The sequence below is a fragment of the Tinamus guttatus genome, unplaced genomic scaffold, assembly GCF_059628265.1.
Source record: "Tinamus guttatus ecotype Peru unplaced genomic scaffold, ASM5962826v1 Tinamus_guttatus_pri_ptg000038l, whole genome shotgun sequence".
NCBI classification, from domain to species: domain Eukaryota; kingdom Metazoa; phylum Chordata; class Aves; order Tinamiformes; family Tinamidae; genus Tinamus; species Tinamus guttatus.
Window position 1 is genome coordinate 687,179 of NW_028288572.1, and position 24,179 is coordinate 711,357.

General features: G+C 40.5%; 1 protein-coding gene across 4 annotated transcripts in view; it reads left to right on the top strand.

The window, feature by feature from the left end:
- The window catches only part of PTK2 (protein tyrosine kinase 2), a 95,353-nt gene that overhangs the window by 33,460 nt on the left and 37,714 nt on the right, over positions 1 to 24,179 (top strand). For all 4 annotated transcript variants that reach the window (XM_088534864.1, XM_088534853.1, XM_088534870.1 and 1 more), the window contains exons 5-13: positions 5,470 to 5,549; positions 6,728 to 6,790; positions 10,304 to 10,358; positions 12,853 to 12,993; positions 13,184 to 13,261; positions 14,256 to 14,363; positions 15,943 to 16,060; positions 21,803 to 21,833; positions 23,673 to 23,725. In XM_088534864.1, coding sequence (XP_088390990.1) covers positions 5,470 to 5,549; positions 6,728 to 6,790; positions 10,304 to 10,358; positions 12,853 to 12,993; positions 13,184 to 13,261; positions 14,256 to 14,363; positions 15,943 to 16,060; positions 21,803 to 21,833; positions 23,673 to 23,725 — 727 coding nt within the window. The remainder of the gene's footprint in view (positions 1 to 5,469; positions 5,550 to 6,727; positions 6,791 to 10,303; positions 10,359 to 12,852; positions 12,994 to 13,183; positions 13,262 to 14,255; positions 14,364 to 15,942; positions 16,061 to 21,802; positions 21,834 to 23,672; positions 23,726 to 24,179) is intronic.

Below are 24,179 nucleotides of genomic sequence, written 5' to 3' on the forward strand. Positions count from 1 at the left end.
GAAGGGTTAATGTGGCCACACAGAGAGGGCCCTACAGGGAAGGGGTAATAAATGTGAGAAGTGCAGCTGCTGAAAAGGGAAAAATAGCCCCCACATCACCTGCCTGCTCCTTACAGCTCGTAAGAGTAATTATGAGAACAATAATAGGAGTCTGCTGCTTAATATTACTGAAATTCATGGTTCCTAGTAAAATACTCATTTTCAGCTATAAAGGCTGATTTATGATCTTAGATCCTGCAGTTCCGATAGTGGCCGAGCTCTTTCCAGCCCTATATTTCCATATATGCATCTTCCTTTTGTGGCAGTCGAGCAAAATGCTCTCGTTCCTCTCTTTATCAAATCACGTCTGTAACAGCAGCAGCCCCAGGCAAAGTGGGATCACGTTGATACTTGGCCTCGTTGGATCTGGAAAAGCAAAGTGTTTATTGGTGGGGGACGGCAGGAGTATAAATCAGCCCTCAGCAAAGGGGCTTTGTGCCTTGGGTGCCCCACGGCTCCCCCGCGTCCAGCCCCAGTTTATCAGAGGCTGGAGAAGCAGCAGGTCCTATTGCAGCGACAGCTGGAGACCGGCCCCTCCAACAGCAGGGTGAGTATTTAGCCCTTCTGTGCCACACAAAACCCTGTCAAAAGTTGCTTTTTCCCCTCCCCTCCTCTATCTCTAATGCCCTTATTATTAACACAGGGGGTTCCAAAATCAGTTAGCGATGTCAAAGATCATCTCCAGATGCTACAGGGACTGTGACCTTGGAAGATGAAGAGGAGGAGCAGCTGAGGGCAGATGGCAAATGAATGTTATCCCAGCACCGAATCTGTGCTTTTAACTCCCCGGGAAAAGGCTGGGGCTTTAATTTTCCCCTAATGGGGATTTGTCTCCTCTAATGAGTCTAATGTTAGCGGATGACTAAGTAAGGGTGGGGAGCCACCACATGTGTGTTTATCTGTCATTATGATCGTTAAAGTTGCTTCCAAAAATATTGGTGACGTTAGAACAGCACTTTGGGGTTTTGTGCATATGTTGCTTTGTTCAAAGCAGATTGGGCACAATTCGTTTTGAGGGATAGTTTTGCACAAGGTTTAGGAAACTGTACCAGTTGGGACCATACATTTTCAAGGCAAAGTCATATCTAGAGCTGATTATTCTGATCTCATAGTGAGGAAAACTCAAGTGTCCTGCCAGAACCTATTCTTGCTGATTTTAGGATTGCTTCATTCTGTGAAAAGGTGCAGGAGTCTTCGCTTTATGGCAGTTTTATAATGAAAAATATAAACGATTATATAAGCTGATTTACTTTCACCTAATGATTTATCTGTCCCTTGGCCTCCTCCAGCATTTCAGCAGTGCATTTATCACTGCAAAAGGGATCACAGCAGAACATGCACAATATTTGTGCTAATTATTCTGGTAATACATCCAGAAGGGTTTGAGTCCTAAGCAGGTGGTCTTGCTTATGGAAACTGCTGTAAGTACAGAGGAACAACACAACGGAAATTTGAATGTGAAGTCATGTGGTGCTTTAGTCCTTCGTTATATGCGAGGTGGCCAAAGATCAGCTCTTGAGCTAGAGATATCAAGTGTAGTCTGCATTTCATGTTGCAGAGGCCAGAATTAAGCATTGGTTAATGATGGGAAGGAATTTCCTGGGCTGCTTTGGCCCCCAGAAGTGCTGGGTTTGGTGGGAGATGCAGCAGACAGAGGTATCCGCATACAAAATGCAAACACCAAAAGGCCTTCACTTGTTGGACTCTTGAGCGGTCAACAGCAGGTTCTAAGGGACACCCCTGAGTTGCTAGAAAGGAGAAGAAGTAATTCTTGTAAGTCCAGGAAGGCTAAAAGTAGGATCGTTTTTTGCTTATATAAAAGTCACTGCCAATGTAACACTTAAAAAAAGTGGGTAAAAGACATTTGCTGCAGAGGGAATGAAGTAGTGGAAACCTACTTCTTGTGCCTTGTTAATCCTAATTGTGAGTTTTCTGCTTCTTTCTTTTCTGCCTCATTGGGAAAGACCTGTTAACGTTTATTTGTTTTCTACACACACACATATATTAGCCACAAGAATCACCAGCTCGGTGTTTGCACTTTAAACTCTTTGGAGGGTACTTTGCTGCTGTTAAATGCACTTTTCAGAGCCTATTTCAAATGCCCATTTGAAAAAATAAAATAACTAAGCAGTGTAAGTAGGTCATAGACACTGAAAGTGAAACGAGAGAAATAGATTACTTATTTTTAAACTGTCCTCCTGAAAAATTGGAGATGATCCTGTGGGAAATTCCTTGGTAACATTAAATGAGATGGGAAAGCCAGGAGAGAGGCTAAATATTGGCTTGTAGCCCATTTTAAGGCATCATTGGATAGTGTTTTTGCTGAGAGTTTATGCAGTCGTTCAGGCTGATGCAAACCTCATAGAAAGTTTGGTAATTGTATTTAAAAGTGGAAATATAATAGCAGGACAAAACAATAGGTTTTTTGATTCCTAAACTCCTGGAAAGTGGTTAGTATTCAAAATTATTTTACTCGGGTTCTTAGTAAAGGCAAATCTGAACGTAACCTGGTGCTTTTGTGAGCTGCCCTGTGGTTCATGCGGCCCGCGAGCCTCAACGAAGGGGCTCCCCGAGTGCTGCAGCTGCAGGAGAAAGTCTCGTGCAGCAAAGGGAAGCAGATGGCCGGGGAAGGTAGCAGCTGGTGTGTCAAATACGAGCTCTGCTGTGGATCCCTCCTTAGCTTGTGCGCGCTACAACAGGGCTCTTGTTTTGCCATGTTCGCAAACGTGCGATTTCCACCTCCAATTTTTATCCTAAACTGTAGCTGCAAACGGCCCGGTCTAAGAAATTTTGAAGAGTTGGAGGAGTTGCAGCAATTTGTCTATCCAGCAAAACTGTTACTTTTGCTCTGGCTGACCAATGAAGGATGCACTGGCGGCCAAAAAGTAAAAATAAAAGGCTAATTTGGTACCAAAAAGCACACACCTACTTGATGGTAAGCATGACTTAAACTTGCTGCATCGTTTCAGAGAACCTGGGCGGGATGGAGAATTAAAATTAACCTGCTGCTTTGCAGCAATAAATTATTTTGTGTCTCTCCCTTTGAATTTCCTTTCCCAGTGTATTTTTCTCTGCAAGTTCAAATAAGGAGGTTCTGCTAGAGTGCTGTTGGGAGACTAAGTTGGGAAAAAAAGCAGGATTTTGTTGCTGGAGGTGTAGACTATATTGATGCAGTATTTTCTTCACTTTTACCCAATTTTCTCTTAAACATTAAAAAAAAATGAAGGTACCTTTGGTAGGAAAAATTACTGTGGCGGGGACTTGATTGCCATTAAATTCTGTTGTGCCTCCTCCATTTAATACTTGTTTTTGCTTTTCCATGAGAGGATCCTCAGCACGCACGAGCACTCGCTCCGTCCCTGTCTCATCTCTGTGTGAGCCTTAGTTCGTGCATTGATCCCATGCTGCATCAAAGAGAACAGGCGAGAGGAATTAAAGGGGATAAGAGAAGTCCTCATTAGTATTCCAATATTGGCAGCTTAATCTGCCTTTCCCCCCTGCCTTAGGCTTGCTGAAATTCCAAGGACACATGTAGGAAGGCTCCTGGAAAAAAAAGAGATAAAATGAGTTCCTTACATCCATTTATTACCTTTGCCTTCCGTACCAGAGCACTGCTCAGGCTAATTAGAGCACAGGGTTATGGCCGTGGGCTTCCTGAGGCTGCTTATTTCTCTGCAAACCTTCCAAACTGCGAAAAGAAATGGGTTTGTGTAACGTATACGCAATGTACACTAAGAGATATGCTTAAATATGCTCCACACCAAGATATGCCAAATAAAAATCACCTTTCTCTATGTCACACTAACAAAAGGATGGGGTCAAGTAGGCAGTTATCAGCTCGTGTATTGGAACATTGCAAAATTGTAATATTTTTATTATGGGAATTTTGCACTGTCTTGCAAAAGCACCGTGAAGTTTCCTGATATTTTGAGAGCTCCCAAACTATAGGGCAAAGAGAAAACAAAAGCCAGCCTAGAAATGCTTGGGTAATGATGCCTAGTTCTTTATAGAGCAGCAATTACCTGCGCCTGGCAGCATTTTTTAATATATTTGCATGAAATTGCAGATGTTCTCAGGCTGCTAATTTTAACAAATGAATTGCCTTCCACACTGGGAGCGCCAAGGCAATGAGCTGAAGATAAGATCGTTACATGCTAGTAGACTAAAATTAACAGAGTTTCTGCAAGAGGAGATTTTATATGGCAGGATTGTAAAAGACCTTTGCCAGAACTCGTGAAAATGGAGATTTGCAGCTTGGATCCTGCAACAGGTTTCCAGGTGAACTTGTCAGAGATCAGGAATTGCATATGAAAAAGAGAAAGCAAATGCTTTTTAACTGGAAGAGGGTTGCTTTGCTTACTGCATGTGTAGTCCAAAAAAAAAGAAAAAATCAAAGCTGGGTGAAGTAGCCAGTGCAGCTCAGTATGGGTACGTGGAGGAGGGGCTGATGGATTAAGTGCCTGAGCTTTTTCAGGGAAGTAACTTGAGCTAGTGGAAAGCTGGATGCTCGGAAAAGGTAGGAGAATGAAATAGAATCTTGTATTTAAAGTGCAATTAAAGTTCATTAAACCTCTGTCTGGATGCTGTAAAAAAGAAGTAAAGTGGTTATAGTTCATTTATGGGTCATCACAGCGATCTGTGCAGGAGCCTGATTCACTTAAATTCTCATGTTCAGGTTACTTCTCACCGTGTATCCCCTCTATCCATATATCCCTTGTATGAGTCAGGGTCCATATAGACCCCTGCAGTCAAGGAGTTCAATTCTGTAATTTGTCATCTATACTGCAGAGGTTTTTGATGGTAGTAACGTGAGGGGCTGGAAATTTTATACCAGATTTAAATGTTGTGAATCTGGCCTGACAGTTCTAGAGTCACAATTTATATCTCCCCCAATGAGCAGAAAAAGCTGTATATTTTTCTTAAAGTTGTTCAGTTCTGCAGGATCCCCCTAGCAAGTTGAGGACTGTGTAAAATACAGTGTGAGTGTAAATGTAAAATTTAGACATGCCAGCTTAGAGTTAAATCAATGTCGCCAAAGCGATTCAAAAGCTGGATTCCAAAATGATTCAAAAGCTGGATTCCAAAGTGATTCAAAAGCTGGATCCTGAGCATGGGTGCAACCTTGTGCTCCAGCCTCCCGTGAAGATTTGGGTTGCGTTGAATAAATCACAGCCAAAGTGACGCCACTGAAGATGGCACCAGCTTCTCTGCAGTTGAGTGGAGCTTCTCACAAAAACACAGTTCTTTTAGGGAGAATATGTATGTACAGAACTGTATTTTATTTTATTTTCATGCACTTTGGTCAGTTATCCCCCACAAAACTTAAATACAGAAAAGACACATTTCTTCCGAAGTTGCTCGGTTGGTATTTTAGTCTGTAACGTCCTGACCTGATCTTTCTGTGATGCAAATCTCCTTTTTTTGCTCTAGGTGAAAAATGACTACATGTTGGAAATAGCAGATCAAGTGGACCAGGAAATTGCTTTGAAGCTAGGTTGCCTCGAAATCCGGTAAGCTGATAATTTCATTTATTATTCAGCACATTTCTGATTGATACACGTTAATTTCGAAACTGTTTTAGTTCATAGGTTTCTTTCCAATACAACTGAATAAAACACCAAAAAGACCTTTTTTGCTATAGAGTAGTTGGAAGGAAAGAGAGAGATTATATTGTAACTAATTTCTATTGATTTTTGAATTAAAGTTAATAGTAAAATTATAATTAACTACTTCATGTTACTGCCTTTTGGGGTGACATTTTCATTTGAATAATTCAAAGGCCTATAAAGCGTTGTTTAGTAAAAGGAAAATAAATCTGAGATGTGAGCAAATTGTCTTATTGTGCAGCTATGTATACTACAGCTGCTGTAATTAGAGATAAATGCTGCAATGGCTTCTCTGTGCATTTCCTCAATTTTTCTTCTGCTATTTTAAAAATTACTCCTTCAGTAAATAGCTAAATGAACAAATGGTTCAGGAAAGGTGAAGCATCCGTTTTTTTCTTGATAACTTTTTCAGCATTCTTGTCAGCTGTGCAGACAACTGGAAAAAAAGCTAAGTTTATGAAGTTAAATGATTCTTGAGCAAGTTTTCCTGCTTGGTTTTAGCTAATTTACAGCAACTTTCCAGCCTGAATCATCTGATTCGGTCATGTTGTTGTCTTGTGCAGAGAAATTAGGAAGGCAGTAGAATTTATAAGAAATAAATGGCAAATGAAAACTTGTTAGCAAAGGAGAAAGGTCTTATTTGAACAGCAGTTTTCCAAAATGGAAATTTGTTTCTTCCCTTATCTCTGCCCCTTGCTCTGGTGCTCACTGTTTACATGCACAAACCCTAATGCTCGTGCAGAGGTGTTGGAGACAGGAAGGAGGTGCTAAAAAACACATTAAATCACTTGTCACCCAGCAGAGTGCTTTGAGCTGCTTTAAAAAGTGCTCCTGGAAATGCAGTATTATTGGTATCATTTTTTTTGTTTCGTTCTGAATTCATTTTGTAAACTAAATACCTGGTTGATTGAGGTAGGATAATAATGTTGTAATATTTATTTGAATTCATTTTGTAGCTGCTTTGAATTCATTCTGCACATGGTTTCTAGTGGTCAATCAGAAAGATTTGAATATTCAGATACTGCAGTTTTAGGTTGGATCATCCAATAATCGTTGCTTTCCACTGTTTTTCCTGCCTTCAGGAGATCCTACGGAGAGATGAGAGGCAATGCATTAGAAAAGAAGTCCAACTATGAAGTGTTAGAGTAAGTATTGTGCCCTGACTTGAGGATTGAGCTAGTGCTTAATCAGAAATATTAAATTTGACATAATAAAAGAAAGCTGTTGCTGCCTTTTTCGTTTCTTGAAGCTTTTTGAGATCTGCAAGTGTATTTTAAATAAATGAAGGACAATGAAACTCTTCAAATTCTATGCTTATTTAGCTCTGGAGAAGAGAACTGAAGATGTTAAATTTGATAATGGGGATATTTCTGTGATTTTTTTCATTTTTGCTGATGCTTACAGGGCATCAAGTCCAGCTGATTTGGTTTCTGGTTTTCTCTGCATTGTTGCATTCATCACCTGTTGCTAATCTGGTAAAGTGTGAGTTACTTGAGATGTCTGTGGTATCATTTTGCCTTTATTTGTTGCATATGTGATATTGCTGAACTGTCATCCTGCAGTTATCCCCTTGACTTGGTACCTATGAACCACGAGTTTTAAAGAAGCATCATTATGCTAAAACTGTTCTGGTTGCTCAGTGTTGCTGTATGTTAGATGGCTTCAACCCACACAGTCTGAAGTACTTAAGAAGTTTTGTAGATTGAGGATTGGTTTTAATTCTGTTAATTTAGTGGAACAACTCTGCCAAATTTGTTCGTTTTCACTGAGTATTTTGGAGGAGTTTCAGCTCACGTCCTGGCTTTTGGATTTTGTCCAGACTTGTGTGGCTGGAACCTCTAAATCTTTAGTCTTTAGTGGTAGATATTTCAGACTGAACTTGATGGAGACATAGTTTAGGGTTAGAAACTTTCTTAACCTTTTTAAATGGAAAGTATTGTTTCCTTTGAAAGTTAATCAGTTAATTTAGAAGAACAACATGGATTTTAGATAGTGCTCCTGTAACCATGCAGTATTTATGCAATTCTGCTGTTTAAAATGAGATTTTTTTGAAGGATTTCATTTAGCTTAAAGTCAGCAACCAACAATAGAAATATATATCAAACACATAGATAACTAAGTGAGAAAGGAATAATAAAGATGAACAGCATGAATGGAGAAAAAAGGTTAAAAGGCAGTAGTAAATAGGAGAACAGTGTGATCTGAAATTCTCATCTCATCCTCTCTAAAAGAAGAGAGTTGGTGAGATTAATGACTGCCTGTTGGTAATTCACCTTGGGTTGAAAGATGGGTTAAAACAAATGAGATGAGGCAAATGAGAAGTGGTGGTGGTTACAATTTCAGTATGCTTCATCAAGGACTTCAGAAAGGTATTTTTGAGTCTCTTGTTGGCCACCCTTTAAAGTACCAGAGTTTGTCATTAAGATCATAATTGCATAACCAGTGAGATACAAGAATTAAGGTTTAAAACATATAACATGCAATTTTAATTAAGATTTGTAACATAGGATAGGGTCTTTAGGATCCCAAATGGGGGTGGCTTCCAGTTCAGCAGTGACTTCTTTATCCTGCAGCATCTGGTTTGGTAGGTCTGCGCTTAATGGGTCTTGAGAAAGATGGGGGTAAAAAGAAGCAATATAATGTGCAGAATATAACAACTTAGTGCAGAACTAGAAAAGCAGAATTTCACATAAAGATTTTTTATTTGTTTGGGGTTGGGGAATTTTCTTCCCTTTTTTTTTTTTTTAAGAGACAAAATATATTTTGTATAGGATTCAACTGGGAGAGGTGAAGGATAAAAGCACCATAAAGGAGCTGCAGTTAATTAAAAGCTAGTAAGAGCCTGCACAAAGTGCCACTAATCCCCTAAACTCACTCATTTGATCTTAACCACCTCAATAGCCTTTAGAGGTTTTCTAACATTTATTTTTCAGGGCTTTCTGTGTCCTATTTGTGTTTTTATTGTTTTCAGCAGCTTGGGTTACATCAGGAGACACTTAAGCAGCTGAGTGCAATAGTAAAAAGCCCTTTTTTTGCACGGGGTATGATTGCTTCTCGCCTGTCTTTGTCCACTTGGTGTATATTCATCCTTGATCAGATTTTCATATAAGACCAAATCTGGATGGGAAAAGGGTGCAGAGAATCAGGCTGCAAAGGAGCCTGTAATAGTTGGGTCTTCAGACAATAAAAGGAGTTTTTTTTTCATAGTAAGTGTGAAGCCTTTTGCATAGAACAAGGATAATTACAAGGACAGAACTGGAAGCTTTAAGAAGCAGCAGCTGCATCCACAGGGTTGAAAGAGTGGATGAAATCTATCAAGCTTTCCTAACACTGCTTTTTCAATGTAACTTTGAGATAAAAAGCAGAAATAGAGAGGAATGTTGCCAGAGCTGCTTGATCACTATATAACAAGCCCAATCATCTATCCATAGCTGGTATTTTATTAATCCTGTTGAAGTTTAGGTACGAAAGCAATACAATTTTACATATAAATCCATGGGTAAGATGGAATTTACTAAGCTAAATATAAAGCCTTTTTAGCTTTGTGAACCAGGACCAAGCTGCTCATTACTAGCAATAAGAAAATAGGTGTCTGAGTCCTTAATCTGGAGCACCGAGGTGGACCTTTTTCCCCCCTGAATTGGTTGTTTTTTGCCCCTGCAACAGATGGGGATGGAAAAGGAGCAGTTTGCAGGAGGTTGTGTGATTACACCTGCGCTGCACCTGTAGTGCCTGTAGTGAATACATCTATTGCCCAACGTAAAACTAGGAAATGCCATTCCTTATATTCCCTGTGAGGATTCCTTCTGGATTTGCTACATGCAGGCGTGGACCAAGAGCTACCCCACGAGTCATTTTAACTGAATTTCTGGAGAGGAGGAAGACAGGAGTGGGGCCGGGTGCTCATTTTTGAAAACACCTCCTCTTGCTAAAATGCTTAACGTTAAACTAATGCATTCCTTGTCAGGATGTCTTTGCATATTATTTAGATGGTAATAACGTGCTCGATGTATCTCACTGTACGGGCTGATAAATGGCCTACAATTTGCATTTGACAAGAAATGCATCAAAGGACTTAACATTTATGGAGGTTTTATAATCTTCTGCAGCTTAGTGTCACAGCTGTAGGTGAACACGCAGCTTCTTGGAGTTGAGGGTGCTTTTAATATGTATTATAAATGGTAGATACTGTGGGTCCTTAGTTTTAAAAATAGCACTTTTTGTTCTTATTTTGAGATTGAATTTAATGTTGGTTTTGCTTTTGCACTGCTAGGTAGCATTGAATGTAAGCTGTGTTTTTCACATTGGCTAACAGCTTTTTTATTAAATATTTGAATTCCATTTTTATTTCTTTTTACGTGCAAAGCATGCAGGCATGGAAAGTTCTCTTACATTCTCATTTTGGAGATAGCAAAAGGTTATTGTTTCAAAGAGATCGTAACCTCTTGACCAAACAAAAATAAAAACGTTTTCCGTAACACCACTGAGAAAGCAACAAAAAAATCTTTTTCCAGTTGAATTTTCTCTTACATTTTTTTCTCTGTCCTATGGAGATTTTATGCTAAAGTCTGCATCTAGTTTATGCTCGTGCAGTATTTGATTTATATTTGAGTTTACGCTCATGCCTTTTGCTGACGACATTTGTGTTTTTGTTTCAGGAAAGACGTTGGCTTAAGACGTTTTTTCCCGAAGAGTTTACTAGATTCAGTAAAGGTAATTGTAATTCCAGTGACTTGCATGCTATTGCAAAAACAAATGTCCTTCAGAAGGCAGGAAACTGCATCACTGATTTCCCTGTAGACTCGTGAGTGGGTTGTTGTAAACTTGTGTCCCAGGGGAAAAAAAAATCAGGTGAGTAACAAATGGGTAAGACAGAGATCCCCTAGTTAAACAGCAGATGAGCAACTGGGAAAAACGAAGATGCTGCTGCTTTGTGTGGCCTCGCAGACAAAAGTCATAAGTGACTCCTCAGCTCCTCTGAAAATAACAGATTTTCCTTCTAAGAGTAAAATGAGGCTTTTGGAAAACAGGGAAAGGGACGCATAAGAGAACAATGTGTTTTTGGGGACAACTGGATGGACCAAATGTGCTTTCTTTGCTCACCACTGATTCCAGCTCTCACTTAAGGAGGATTTCCAGCAATTTCTGCTCACGTTAACCGTAGTTAGATTACAAGCGCTAACTGGATCTCATTTCCACTGAAGTTTCTGTTTCCTGAGCAAAAAAATGCAGATTTTTCTCAGCATGTTCGGAACAAGGAGTGAAGAATTGTCACCAAGTAGTTTTGCATTGATAGCCACCTTGATTTTAAAATCATGGTGAAATCTCTGCTGTTTGAATGGGAGTAAACTACCATAAACTCGTAGTTTAGAACTGATTTTGGAAAGAAATGATGCTTTTATGGAGGATTTAGTTAGAGAACTTAATGTACCTGTAGAGCATAAGTATGGAAGGGTAAACAGAAAAGGTCTCTCAATACATTTTTAAAAATAACTATTGTGGCTGAATGAATAGAGAACCCATTTTAATTTAAGGAAATACAGGATTGTATTCCCTGCTAAACGCTCCAATTGTCGTGACAGGCTCCTCACCTAAACAACCAAACAGCTACGTCCAAAAATGGTTTTAGGGGAGCCCAAAAACCACTGATCTGCAAAGAAAGCTGCTCTTTGGAAATCAGGGAAAAAAGAGCAGAAGTAGCAAGGATTACCAGAAAGTCCAGCTGAGCTGAACCTTGCAAAGACATTCACTCTAAAAGTTAAAAGACAAAAATATGGGAAAGGAAAAATGGTGCCACTTTTCAATGAGTATGAAGGACTTATTAAACATAATTCAGGATTGCTTCACATAATTAAATGACTCTCCTGCTCTGCAGGACTGGTGACTGTCCCAGCAGAAATTTCAGCTTTTTTAGGAAAGGTCATTAAAGCAATGAGTTTAAAGACACTGATATATTAGCTCATCCCATATGGCCTATAAGACACAATGTAATGCTGTGAATGAAAACAAGTGCAGTCCAACAAAGGGTCTGGGGAGGTTTTTCCCAGGCTAAAACATTGAAGCCATTGCCCAATGTGCTACATTTCATCTATATTGCAAATAGAGATGTGGTCAAGATAGAGCATGTCAGCCCAAACCACGCTCAGAGAAAAGCTGTTATGCCAGCATCAGAAAGAGGCAGTACGAAAGCTAATTTATTTGTTTTTTTTTTTTTTACATCCCATGCAGCTACTTTAGGTGCAAGCCAAGCTTTGGCAAGGGAAGACAGAACAGCTGTGCATGTGGCTTGGCATTTTGGCATTACATGGTGTAAACAGTGGTGAAGGGCAGTGAAAGGGCTGGCGTGGCGCACGCCGTCCATATGCTCTTGATTAGGACGCAGGAGAGAAGCTGCTGCTCCGGCGTCTCCATGAATCCTGGTGTCCAGGGACCTTTATTCCAGTTTCTTGATGCCTTACTCGGTTTTGCCCAGCCAGAATTATTTGTTAGGGCATTGGTGAGGCATGGGAAAATAGTCATTTTGTAGGTTTGGCTTGTAAGTAGCCAAATATACTTTTTAATAAATTATCATTCAGTTATCTAAGAAAAAAAGAGTTGCTTCCAAGTCTGCTTGTATCCTGTATATCTTCCAGCATATGTAATCAAGTCTCTCCCACTATCACAGATATTGGCCTGTTGCTGTACAACTATGTATATATGTATATATGGCCATCAATACAGTGACAGGTGCTGCTCTGGAGTTATTTCTGTCCTGAAAGCAATTAAGAAAATGATAAGCAATATAGCTAACACATGCAACTTTCTCATTTAAATGAGAAAGTTGATTTTGTACTTTACTTTTAGCTGATTTTCATTTCCCTGTTTAGTTTTGTTTATTTATATGACAGTTATTTTGCATATTTTGAGGTTCTGGGAGTTCAGTAGAGGATAGTCTGTATTACTCGTCAGCTGCAGCTGAGAGTTATTCCTATCACATAAGAAAATAACATTTGGTGACAGAAATAAATTAAGATCTTATATGAAGGTATACATTGCTTAGCAGCAGTCTGTTGTTCATATTGTGAAACTGCTTCTTTTCTCTTGACAACTGTCTGCTGTTTCATTGGTCAAGAAACTACTGTCGAGATACCAAGTGGCTTATACTTCTTATATACAGTGCACCTGGTTAGAATGAGAAGAATTCATCTTTAAACTTCTTCATACACAGGCCAAAACACTACGAAAATTAATCCAACAAACGTTTCGACAATTTGCCAACCTCAACAGAGAAGAAAGCATTTTGAAATTCTTTGAGATCCTCTCCCCGGTGTACAGATTTGACAAGGAATGCTTCAAATGTGCCCTTGGGGTAAGTGCAGGATGGGGACAGCAGCGCATCGGCTCTGCTTAGGAGTCTCGTTGGTTTTGCTCAGTCCTGCAGGCGATTGCCTGCTTAGTTCATGCTTTAATTTCAAGAAGAATCCCTGGTTTTCATTAACGAAATGTTCTCTTCTCTCGCTGTGGAAATCTTGTTCTCTCTTCCTCCTTCGATCCTCAAGTCAAGCTGGATTATTTCGGTAGAGCTCGCGATTGGCCCAGAAGAAGGAATCAGTTACCTGACAGACAAGGGCGCTAACGTAAGTCCCCTTTTGGTTTCCTTTCTCAGTTTAGTGCCTTAACAAGCCATTAAGTCAGCCATGGCCTCTGGGAACTGAAGAAGAAGAGGGTGGAAGGTCTCATCCTTGAGTTAAGCTCAAACTAGCCAGGAAATTCAACGTAACGTAGAGCAACAAAGATGATAAAGGGACTGGAGCATCTATCATATGAAGAAAGACTAAGCGAGGTGGGCCTGTTTAGCCTGGAGGAGAGAAGACTGAGAGGAGATCTGATTAATATGTACAAGTACCTGAGGGGATAATGTAGGGAGAATGGGGTCAAACTCTTCTTGGTGGAGGCCAGTGGCAGGACAAGGAGTAATGAGTACAAGTTGAAACCCAAGAAGTGCCATCTCCATGTGAGGAAGAACTTGTTTACTGTGGGGGTGACAGAACCCTGGCACAGGCTGCCCAGAGAGGTTGTGGAGTCTCCTTCTCTGGAGCTCTTCAGACCCGCCTGGATGCCGCCCCGTGCCACGTGCTCTGGGTGTCCCTGCTGGAGCAGGAGGGTTGGACTAGATGATCCCTTAGAGGTCCCTTCCAACCTCGACCATTCTGTGATTCTGTAAAAAGCTTATTCAGGCATTAACTCATCATGTGGGAGCAGAAGATGTGGGAGCTTTACAGCCAGGATTTAAGTTCAGCAATATTTCCAACTCCCATTGAAACTAATTCAGAGATGGTGAAGAGCTGTGTTCACTTTTCTGTCCTGAATCCAAGGGGTTGTTTCCTGTGTGTGCTTATTGTGCATCCTGTGTTACTCAACACTGACCTCTGTAGGCAAACTTGGTGCCTGGCTTAATTTTGCAATTATTTGTAAATACTGTTACCCAAATCCCAAAGAAATTGTAGAAGGAAACAGACTGGTGATGGTGTGACTTGAAGATCAAGGTCTGCATATACTTTTGCAGCTTTGGTAGTAAAACCAAAGTATTTTGCTGTAATTTTGCTCCACTTTTTCATTGCCTTTCTGCAGCCAACTCACCTGGCAGATTTTAATCAAGTGCAGACTATTCAGTATTCAAATAGTGAAGACAAGGACAGAAAAGGGATGTTACAACTCAAGATAGCAGGTGCACCTGAGGTACGGTATTAACCATTGTGATAAACCCTTTTTTTGTTTGTTTTTCCCCAAAAAATGTAATTAGATTGAAAAATTTCTGTATATTATTACTTATGTTTTTGTCTTTTATGCTATGCTTATGTTTTTGTCTTTTACGTTATGCTTATGTTTTTGTCTGCAAGGTCACTTTGGATTTTTCTACTGTTAGTGTAGTTAAGATAAATACATTATTCTAAAAGATCTCACACTTATACATATAAAAAAACTGTTTATCACTGTTTTTAGCCAGCAGTTTACCCGGGATTGAAGAGCCCAGAAATTATTCTTTGATTTCTCTTTTTTTTTTCTCATTTTTTTCTTACTCCTAAGCTACATGTGAAGTTTTTTGTACCTAGAGATAGCCTGAAGCCATATAGAGGATGAAGGGCATGGCAGGAACATCTAAATAGCTTTTACTCCTATTTCCTTTTATCAAACATCTTGCCTAATCCTGTTATAAGCATCTTTTGAGCATGGGACTACCTGCTTCTATGTGCATAGTGCCATGGCTGAAGACTGCTAAACTCTCTCACTTCTGTAATACAGCCAGTGAATTATATTTAAGCATATTTTGGTTTCCAGGCACTCTGTATAGTTAATCCATTTTTTCTTGTTATTTGAAGGGACCTGAAAGGTGATCATGAGTAGTCACAATCAATATACTAGTCAGATAGTTTTATAGCTCACTTGTTATAGCTCAAATAGCTTTGTAGCTCACTTTTTTCTTGTACACTCGTCATCTTTAATAAATAATTTTAATTTAGAATTATTAGCTTTTAAGTACAACTTTCTAGTAATAGCCTGTATATAATATGCTTTACACTGTGTGTGATGCTTTAACATTGAATTAGATACTAAGTGACTTGTGAAAAGAGGAAATAGGGAATATTACTTAGGGATAAGGCTGGAAGTAAAATTAGGCTTTATTTGCTGGAAAACAGTCAAGACAAGGATAGAGGGCAATTTGGGGAGGATAGGTGTTCATATTAACATAAGTGGTTTGCCTGTATATCTGTCTCTCTTCCTCTTCCCCACCTCTCCACTCTACATCTCTTTTTAATGTTAATCTTTTAAATTGAAAAGCTTGCATTTGTAGAGCAAAGAAAAAAATCTGTAAAAGTTCAGAAAACAGAAGAAGAAAGAAATCACCTGCAAGAGTTTTAGGGAATAAGCAGCTTTTAGAGAATTGTCGTGATTATGGCCGTAAAAGCAATTTCAGTAAACTGTTGTTGACAAGGAAACCGTTTGATGAGCCCAGATCAATGTTACATTTAGGTGGAAGGTTTTATCAGCTCCACTTTCTGACCTCAGCATAAAAATTTGCTAAACAGAAGGTAAAGAAAGCAGGTTAGGTTGGATGTATCCAAAATATTAAGGATGGCATCCAGCAAAGTGCAAATAATCGCCTATAATTGGAGGCAGCTCTTCGCTTACCCATCTTCTTCTGCCTCCTGTTTGCAAATGTGAGCGAAGTGCTGATGCAATGAGGCAGCTGTTGTGCTCGGCGGTTGCAGCTCCAATAATCCCTCTTTGTTGGTGCCTTGTTTTCTCCCTTCTTCAGCCTCTGACAGTGACAGCCCCATCCTTAACCATTGCAGAGAACATGGCTGACCTGATAGACGGATATTGCCGCCTGGTGAACGGAGCCACCCAGTCCTTCATCATCAGGCCACAGAAAGGTAAGGAGGTGTTTGGTCCTGGAGGGAGCACGTAACTTGCTGCCTGCAATATTCGGATACCTCACGAGTTGTTATGGGCTGGTAGAGGGTCTCAAACCGGAGAAAAAGACATGAGGTAGGAGCAATATCCTCACTTGGAGCCTGCTGCTTCTCCAGGAGGAAACTAAAGGTGATTTTGTAAAGACTAATAATAAGTGCTGTTCCCTAAAAATCTATTTATGATGATAATTTAGGTTTTTTTTTTTTTTTTCCCAGCTGTCAGTGCCTTATGCTATTTTTAAACTCAGCTATCAGAACTAAACAATCTATAATTAAAGGCACTTCTAATGAAGAGGTGTTATCTTGAAACATGATTCCTAATACTGGAGCGGAAATTCAGGGACATCAGTCAGCATGGATTTGGATATGACTCTGATAACTGATAGGTTTTGAAAAAATCCATCTTCCTCATAGATAGGCAATATATCTCCATTGTTCTCGTGTTAGCTTTGGTAGGTGGCTGCTGAGTGCATCTCATGAAACAGAATTAAAGCAAAACAAGTATGGAATTGATCGGCTGGTGTTTTTAGTAGGCCACATGCTGGTAGCAGTGAGACTAGGGTGTGGGTACAGCAGGCTTCCAAGAGAAAACTATAATTAGATTTTATTAGTAAAATTTCATCTTTCAGCAAGACTTAAATCATTGAAAAATACTCAAGCAAAGCTGTTTAAAACGGCAAATTTCTGCCCTCTGCATTGCCTTTTACTCGTGGAAATTAATGCAGCATTTTTGGTTCCTGAAACAAGGAATAAACTCTTCTGTGTTTGTAATACAAGAGCCAGCACATGCATCATCGCAGAAAGATGCTAAAACACTGATATCATCGGCAATGAGTTGGGTGCCTCAGTTGAACGCTTTGTTCAATACTGGAAAAATAGCCGTGCTGGTTACCCTTTTCATTCACAAGTATAAGTACAAAATTGGGCATTTTTGGGTGTTGTTACGAAGCAGAAGCTCTAAAACTTGAAGTCTCCTCTAGCCATGCACTTGCTTTTTTTGTACCACCTTTTTTTTTCCAGCTGGTTGTTCCAGTTGGGTAATAGCATTGACATCATTCAAGTCTTTCCATAATTAACATCCTGCTTGTGCTCTGCAATCTCCGTGTACCCTTTCTTATTTTGGAATCTAATATGTACAGCTAACTTGTAGCTCCAGCACAAGCAGCTTTGTTAGAATTTGTGTTAGTCCTGCAGCCTTTTCTCCATGTAGCTGCAAATCTGCTGCACAAATGCCGCCCTATGGGCCAACCTAGGGTGAGGATGAACCATTGGCACCAAAACTCAACACTGGAAGAAAAGGATGAGCTACTAGAATCAATGATAAGGCCAGTTAACTGTTCCTTTAAAAATAAAACAAAGCCCTCAAATTTTAATTTCATCCCAGGTTGATGGATAGGGCTGTTGCTGATGTTGTCATCCTCTGTTCTCTTTTTTGAGGCATATTTTTGACCAATTCCTGCCACTTCTGTGTAAATGCTCTTAACTACCCCAGATGCCGCTGCTGTTTTCTTTCAGGGTGATTATTGCAGTTCTGCTTTTCCCAGTAGCAACCCCGGGGTCGTTAAAGCCTTCATCATCAAACCTCGTCTCTGTTCACCTGCTGCGCAAGCGGCCAGCGCCGTGTTGTGCCCCAGGCACCTGCATTTCCACTTCTCTGCCAAGCCCTGCTCTGCTCTCCCCTCTGCTCCTGTCGCCCAACAGGGGAACAACATCCCCGTCAACATCCCTATGAAAATTCCTTTGTCCTCCTTAATTTCCAGCCTCTTCCACGGTGCTTACAATTACCTGCCATCTAAGACACGCAGGGCAAATGAGTCCTGAGTTATTGCCCTAAGTGGCGATAAAAATAGAGCCACCCTTTAATTATTTTCAATTTGTTTCCTTCTAACGTTGTCTTCCTCTGACCTGACTTGTCATCCAGCTGTATCTTGTCCCGTAGAGTCACTAAGCTCTTGAAGGGAAGACCTCTGGTTTTCCTGTGTGTTGCACAGTCCTAAGCACCACTGTATCTTGCACTGTGTTTGCCTGTAGGCACTAATGCAGAACAAATCAAGGCATGGACTGAAATGGGTTTATTTGTATGATATTTGCAGGGTATTTTCACATAAAGCAAATGAGCAGTGATTCAGTAAAATGAACATTCATTATATGGCACTTTGGGAAGTGTGCTTAAAAGACTTCTTTTTGCAAACATGAAGAGAATCCCTTAAATAAACTGCATTTTTGTGTGTTTTTCCTTAAGGGTGATTTCCTAGCTGCAGGCTGACCTAAAGCATTTGTTGTGCATTTAAAATAAGTTGTGTTTTCTTGTCTGAGGATTTTCTATTTATTTATTCCATAGCAATTCACAACATATTAGTCAGACATTCTGCAGGAGAGCTCTCGCCACCATGAGCCGCGTGCCCAGAGCCCTCCCACAGCGAGCTCTAATTATGTAAGGCTTATCAGAAAATAATCCTTGCACCACCTTTGGATCGAAGCGTTGCATCTTTTTTCGTCCTCTTTGAGCTTTCGTCTTCCCTTTCTGTTGTAAATTCATTTACTGCAAGTCTCCATCTGAATTCTCTCTGCATCTTCTCTCTGGGGCGGCATCGCTCTGCTGCTCAGGCGAGGCTAAAAGCACTCTTGGATAGCGCTGCTTTTTGGAGATTGCAAGCAGAAGGAGCCCAGTTTTGACAGCTCTTCTTAGACCTGTCAAAACCAGGCTCCTTTCCTATATATTTTTTTCACACCAAAGGAAGAATAAAATGAATTTTGTCCTCTGTGGCATGTGGATGGTAAGGGACAGCAGAAAGGAAGATAATCGGGAGTGATGGGATTTTAATCACACTGGGAACTTAAGACATGTTTTTTTTTTTTTTTTTTAACTATCTGGAAACTTATTTAACTTGGCCGGGAGCCTCTGCATACCTCTCTGTGCCTACCCATCATTTCCTTGCACCACTTTTCCAGGCATCCTCAATTTCTTGCGCCTGTATTACACGGTGCAGATCTGTTTTTACTGTCTGTTCCTCCTGCCTTTGTCCGGTTCCATTATGGTCCTTCATCCCAACCTTCATCCTAAGATCAGCAACCGTTTCATGTGCGGAACCCTTGGTCTGGGCCTATTTCTTGCTGATCCAAGGGAATGTTAATCAGAAAATTGGGACACACTTGTTTAATCTCGGTTCCTTCTTGTGTTATTACTCATTAACTACCTACCACTATTGCCCTTACTACTTACTACCACTTCTTCTCATGTTCTCCTTCTCTCATAACATGCATAAAATGGTCTACCCAAAAATGGAATTGGTATTTTGTAGGAAAAGAGATGTTTTGGTGGGATCCTTGCTTTATATCTTGCCCTGATAGAAAGGTATTCAGTAAATGAAACAGACTTGGAGAAACCGCATAGGAGATCTCATGGTGAGGGCAATTTAATCCTTCTCTGGAAATTCAAAGTCTATCATTATCTTTTTTATCCTTTTTGATACTTACAAGTGACTTCAACTTGCACTGGCGGTTGCACATAAGGCTGTTTCTCATTTTCTCAAGGCATCGAGCTCTGCATTTGCCGGAGAGCTGCACAATCCGATGAGAAACTGAAAGCAGGAGGAACATATAAAGCAAATTTGAGCATATAAAATATCGTGTCTGTACAGTGTTACGGAATACTTCACTGTTGTTTCCCAAGTTCTCAGATATGATACTGATGTGTCCTGTACCAAAAACAAGAGAGTACAGTTAAAAATTTAATCTTTAGAATATAGTTTAAATAATGTGTATTTAGTGTGTCATGGAGTTACATAGTGGACGGCCAAGAAAATTATTTGGAATAGCTGGTTACTAATTAAGCACCAGTTATCTTGATTTAGAAATATAGAAATGGAGTTTAACTTTGCAATTTAGTAACCTTTTGACAGAGAAGTTTTTACATGTGCATCGTTTCATAAACCTTTAGTAAAATTTAGTAACAAGACTGCGAGTGTGTTTTATCAGCGACACACACGATTCCTCAGCACCATCTGAACCACTAAATCCACTGCTAAGTCTCGGTTGGGTACCAGAATATGGACTAGGATGTGGAGATCAGGCGAGAGTGCAGGTTCTTGGGTCTTAATCGCAGTCCCGGGGAGGCTTGTGCAGGACCAGACCACACTTCTGTGCCTTTTCCTCCCAGTCTCATGCCTTTGGCTCAGGTCCATCCGCCTCAGATCTACTCGTCCTCAAATCTCTCTTTTGGATTCTCCCCTTTTCTCCCCACTCATCTTTTTTGAGCCAGGCTTCTGGAAGCTTCTGATCCCATGCTTCTCCTTCCAGGATCTTTGCCTTTGATTTCCTTTCCCAAATGCTCTTGCTCTCCCACACCTTTCACAATGCTTTCCTCTCCTTGACCAAAATCAGACATACTTTCACTGAGCTGGTAAAAGGAGACATTCTGGTACAGCCACCGCTTCACATCAAATTAAAGTGCATCCTTGCACCATCAAAGAGGTTCAGGCAATTTCCCAAAATAAAATATATGGATTTTTGTTTCCTTTCCTTTAACACTGTGAATATCTGACCTGCCCCCTAAAAATAAGCCAGAAGGCTGCAGGAGAAATTTAGCATGGAAACCAGTGCCCTGGTTGGGAAAAGTACAGCAGTGTTGTAGGAAACTAAGAATGGATCTTAATGACCGTAACAGGCAGTGCCGATAGTGTTGTTAATCTTTGAAACTTTGCTCCAAATAGGCTTAAACCAACCCCATGCTGCTCTGTCACCCAGCTATGTCGCTCAGATTTCGGATAAGTGTAGCAAAATACTGTGGTTTGCCATGGAGAGCACATCCCATGGTCATGGACCTTGCTCCCCTCTGTCCCAGAGCATGCAGCTGTGAGGTTGTAGCTTGCTCTTAAAAGGTCTGGAAATTCCAGGAATTGAAATACAGGAAGGCAAAAAGCCCTCTACAATGTACAAGATTTTATGAGAACGGTGTGTCTAGTCACGTGGCTGTTCGTTTGCTCTCGATTGCTTTATCACTGCTCGCGGGACCCTGCCCTCTCCTTCACTGCATATTTCAGTTGACCGTAAATTGTTGGTAAAGCCTTTAGTAAAGGCTTAGTAATGTCCCCATCCTCCTCCCCCACATGGATACCGTGTGTCTCATGATCAGGAAAAACAGTTACTTCGATTGTTTACATCCAAGCATTTATACCCAATATGTTTTGAACAGCTTGTAAAAAACAAAGTTCATCCCTGGCTACTAAGCATTACTATTTTATAGTATAAACCAAATATGAAACTGGTGTAATACATTGTGTAAGTTAATGATTTATGTCAGTTGTCTTGTCTGGGAGTTCCAGTTCACTTCAATAATTTTATTTATGTTAGTACTTAGTGCATCTTGAAGATAAAAGGGAAGCATTTATCAGGAGAGATGAGATCCTGTCCTGCCTTGTGCAGGTGATCTATCAGAGTTAAAACTCTCATGAATAAAAAAGGAGGTTATATATTTTGGTACATTTTTCTTCTCAGAAGATTTTTATCAGGAGTTCTATATCCCTGGTTAGATGTGTTGAATGCTGCTGATGAGAGAAGTTTAGAACAGTCTTTTGAATCAACATCGCTTGCCTGGGAGATTGTGGAGATTAATATTTAATGCATGTATCTGTTGCACAATGAAAGAGGCTATCTGGAAACTTTAATAAAATTTTAATCCTTTTTTTTCTCCTCTTTACACAGAAGGTGAAAGAGCGTTACCATCAATACCCAAGTAAGTTTGCTGCTTTCATTTTTCGCATATTAAAAATGTCTTGAGAAACAGCTCTGCTTAAATGACACCTTGGGGTTTTTTGTATATACTTTGTTTTCGTTGCTGCTTTTGGGGTCTACAAGAACAGCAGGTAGTCAGAAGAGACCATGGGACGTAAAGGACTGGCAGAGGCATTCAGCTGTAAATACACTGAACATAAAACCTAAGGAAAAAAAAGATGCATAATGTGTAGATAAAGAGCATCAAAAGTAGGACATAAGTCTGTCTGGTCCCCTTTCTTAGTAACACTTGCTCAATTGGAACAATCTAAGCTGGCACCTCTAGGCTCAACTGAGATAAAGAATAGTATTAAGCTTAGCAAATATTTTCACCTGTTTTTTAAAAAGGTACCTAAGTAGCAGAATTATTCTCTAGTAACAACTCTGGATGTGTAGGGAATGCTAATCTGCATCAATGAATTTGGTTTTTCTCTGACTGTTTTTGTGGTGTCACAGTGCTCAAGGTACGATGACACTTGGTGGCTGCATCTAATAGCTCTTAGCTGTGCTAGCCCCTCTCTCTATTTTTTTAATCCATCTCAGTCTCCCAGGCAAATATTAAAAAGCCTGTTCCATATGTTGCTGGACACTGTAGTCCATTAGACACCGATTACAAGCCTCTTAGTCGTCTCTGCTGATTCTCCCTGCTACTAATGTTAGTGTCGAGATTTATTTCTTCTCTTCTCTAACTTCTGACTTCCTAAATTCCTCTCCTTTTCCTGTGCTACTTTTTTATTTGTTTACAGTCTGGTTCTTTTTTGAGTAGCCACATTCTGCCCCAATTTAAAGCCCAGTCTCATTAAATTGTTCCCCTCTGACCGTACCCAAGGGGACATCCGCACCATTACAGTGTTCAGGGGCATGCAAGATGGCTATAAATTTGTTTTTAGCTGCATGGCTACAACTAAGAAAGACAGAATAAGCTTCTATTTACATTATATATGTGTATATATATATATTTTTCTTTTATAAGAATTTTTGGGATAAAGTAAGATTTTCAGGAAAATATTCCCCTTGCCGTTTTGGAGACATCTAAAATGAATTTATAATATCGAGTCTATTTAAGCACTACCTTTGCTGTTAGCCTGACAGCAGAGGAAAGCATTTTGGTCAGACATACAAAAGTACTAGCCAGCATCACCTTGCATCTGGGGAAGGTGGCTCCTGACAGATGAAATTTCAGACTTCCCAAAGCACGGAAGCACTCTCCTCTTTTGCTTTCTTACCATAACCTTTTCTATGTGCGTGTGCATGTAGAGAAAAATTGCTCAAAAAATTTATAGGGGTGTTACTTTCACGAATGAGCTTCCACAGATAAAATGAATCTAATTCTAATTCGTTTCCTTTATTTATTTGGCATACAGTTCAATTTAAATATGTGTTTTTACACCAGGTAAGTTATCTTAACAGACAGAAACTCAATACACTCCCCTGAGAATATTGCATAAAACCCAACTCAGTGCATCTATTTTCGATACACTTTGATATCATTGATATTTAGTACTGAGATAGAGAAAACTGAATGCAGTGTTTAGACCTGTACTACTTGATTTTAAAGCTGCCTAAAACATGCATTTATTTTTTAAGTATACTGTGCCCTTATAGATGTATGTGCCTATTAAAACCAGCCTCGTAAAACGTCCGCGCGGCTCTTCCTCCCCCAGCCGGCCTGGGAATGGTAGAGTCCCGTATTTCCTCCCCTGGGGAGTGCCGGGGCCCGGCGCGTGCCGCTCGGCGCGGGGCTCGCGTGCCGCCCCGCAGGGATGTGCAGCCTTCAGCGCTTCCCCCCGCTCTCTTGCAGGCTGGCCAACAACGAGAAGCAGGGAGTGCGGGCGCACACGGTGTCCGTGTCAGGTAAGGGCTCCGCGGAGGAGGCCGGGGGGAACGGGAGGCTGCGCCGCGCTCGCTGCGGAGCCGGCTCCGCGCAGGGCTCTTCCCAGTCCCACCTCCAGAGAGGGATTGCTCAAAAGGAGCTTTTCCCACTCCTCTGCATGCGAGGATGGCCGCAGGCAGGCCGCTTGAGAAAGCCAAGCTTGTAACGACCCGCAGTGTTTTGCAACACATTTATATCTATCTCTAGAAAACATGTTTATATACATACTATTATCTTAAGTTGCTGTGTGGCTGACAGTAACGCGGTTGCAAAGGAGCTGCTTAGAACGAGGGAAAAAAGGCCATTAAGTATTAGTGGTCTCTTTTCTGAAAGAGGAACCTAACAGCCCTTTCTGTGTCGTTGCTGTTGAGATCCGAGTCCGGTTGCGTTTTCCCATTGAGAGTCACTGCAGTTAATTGACGGGTGAGGATGTGA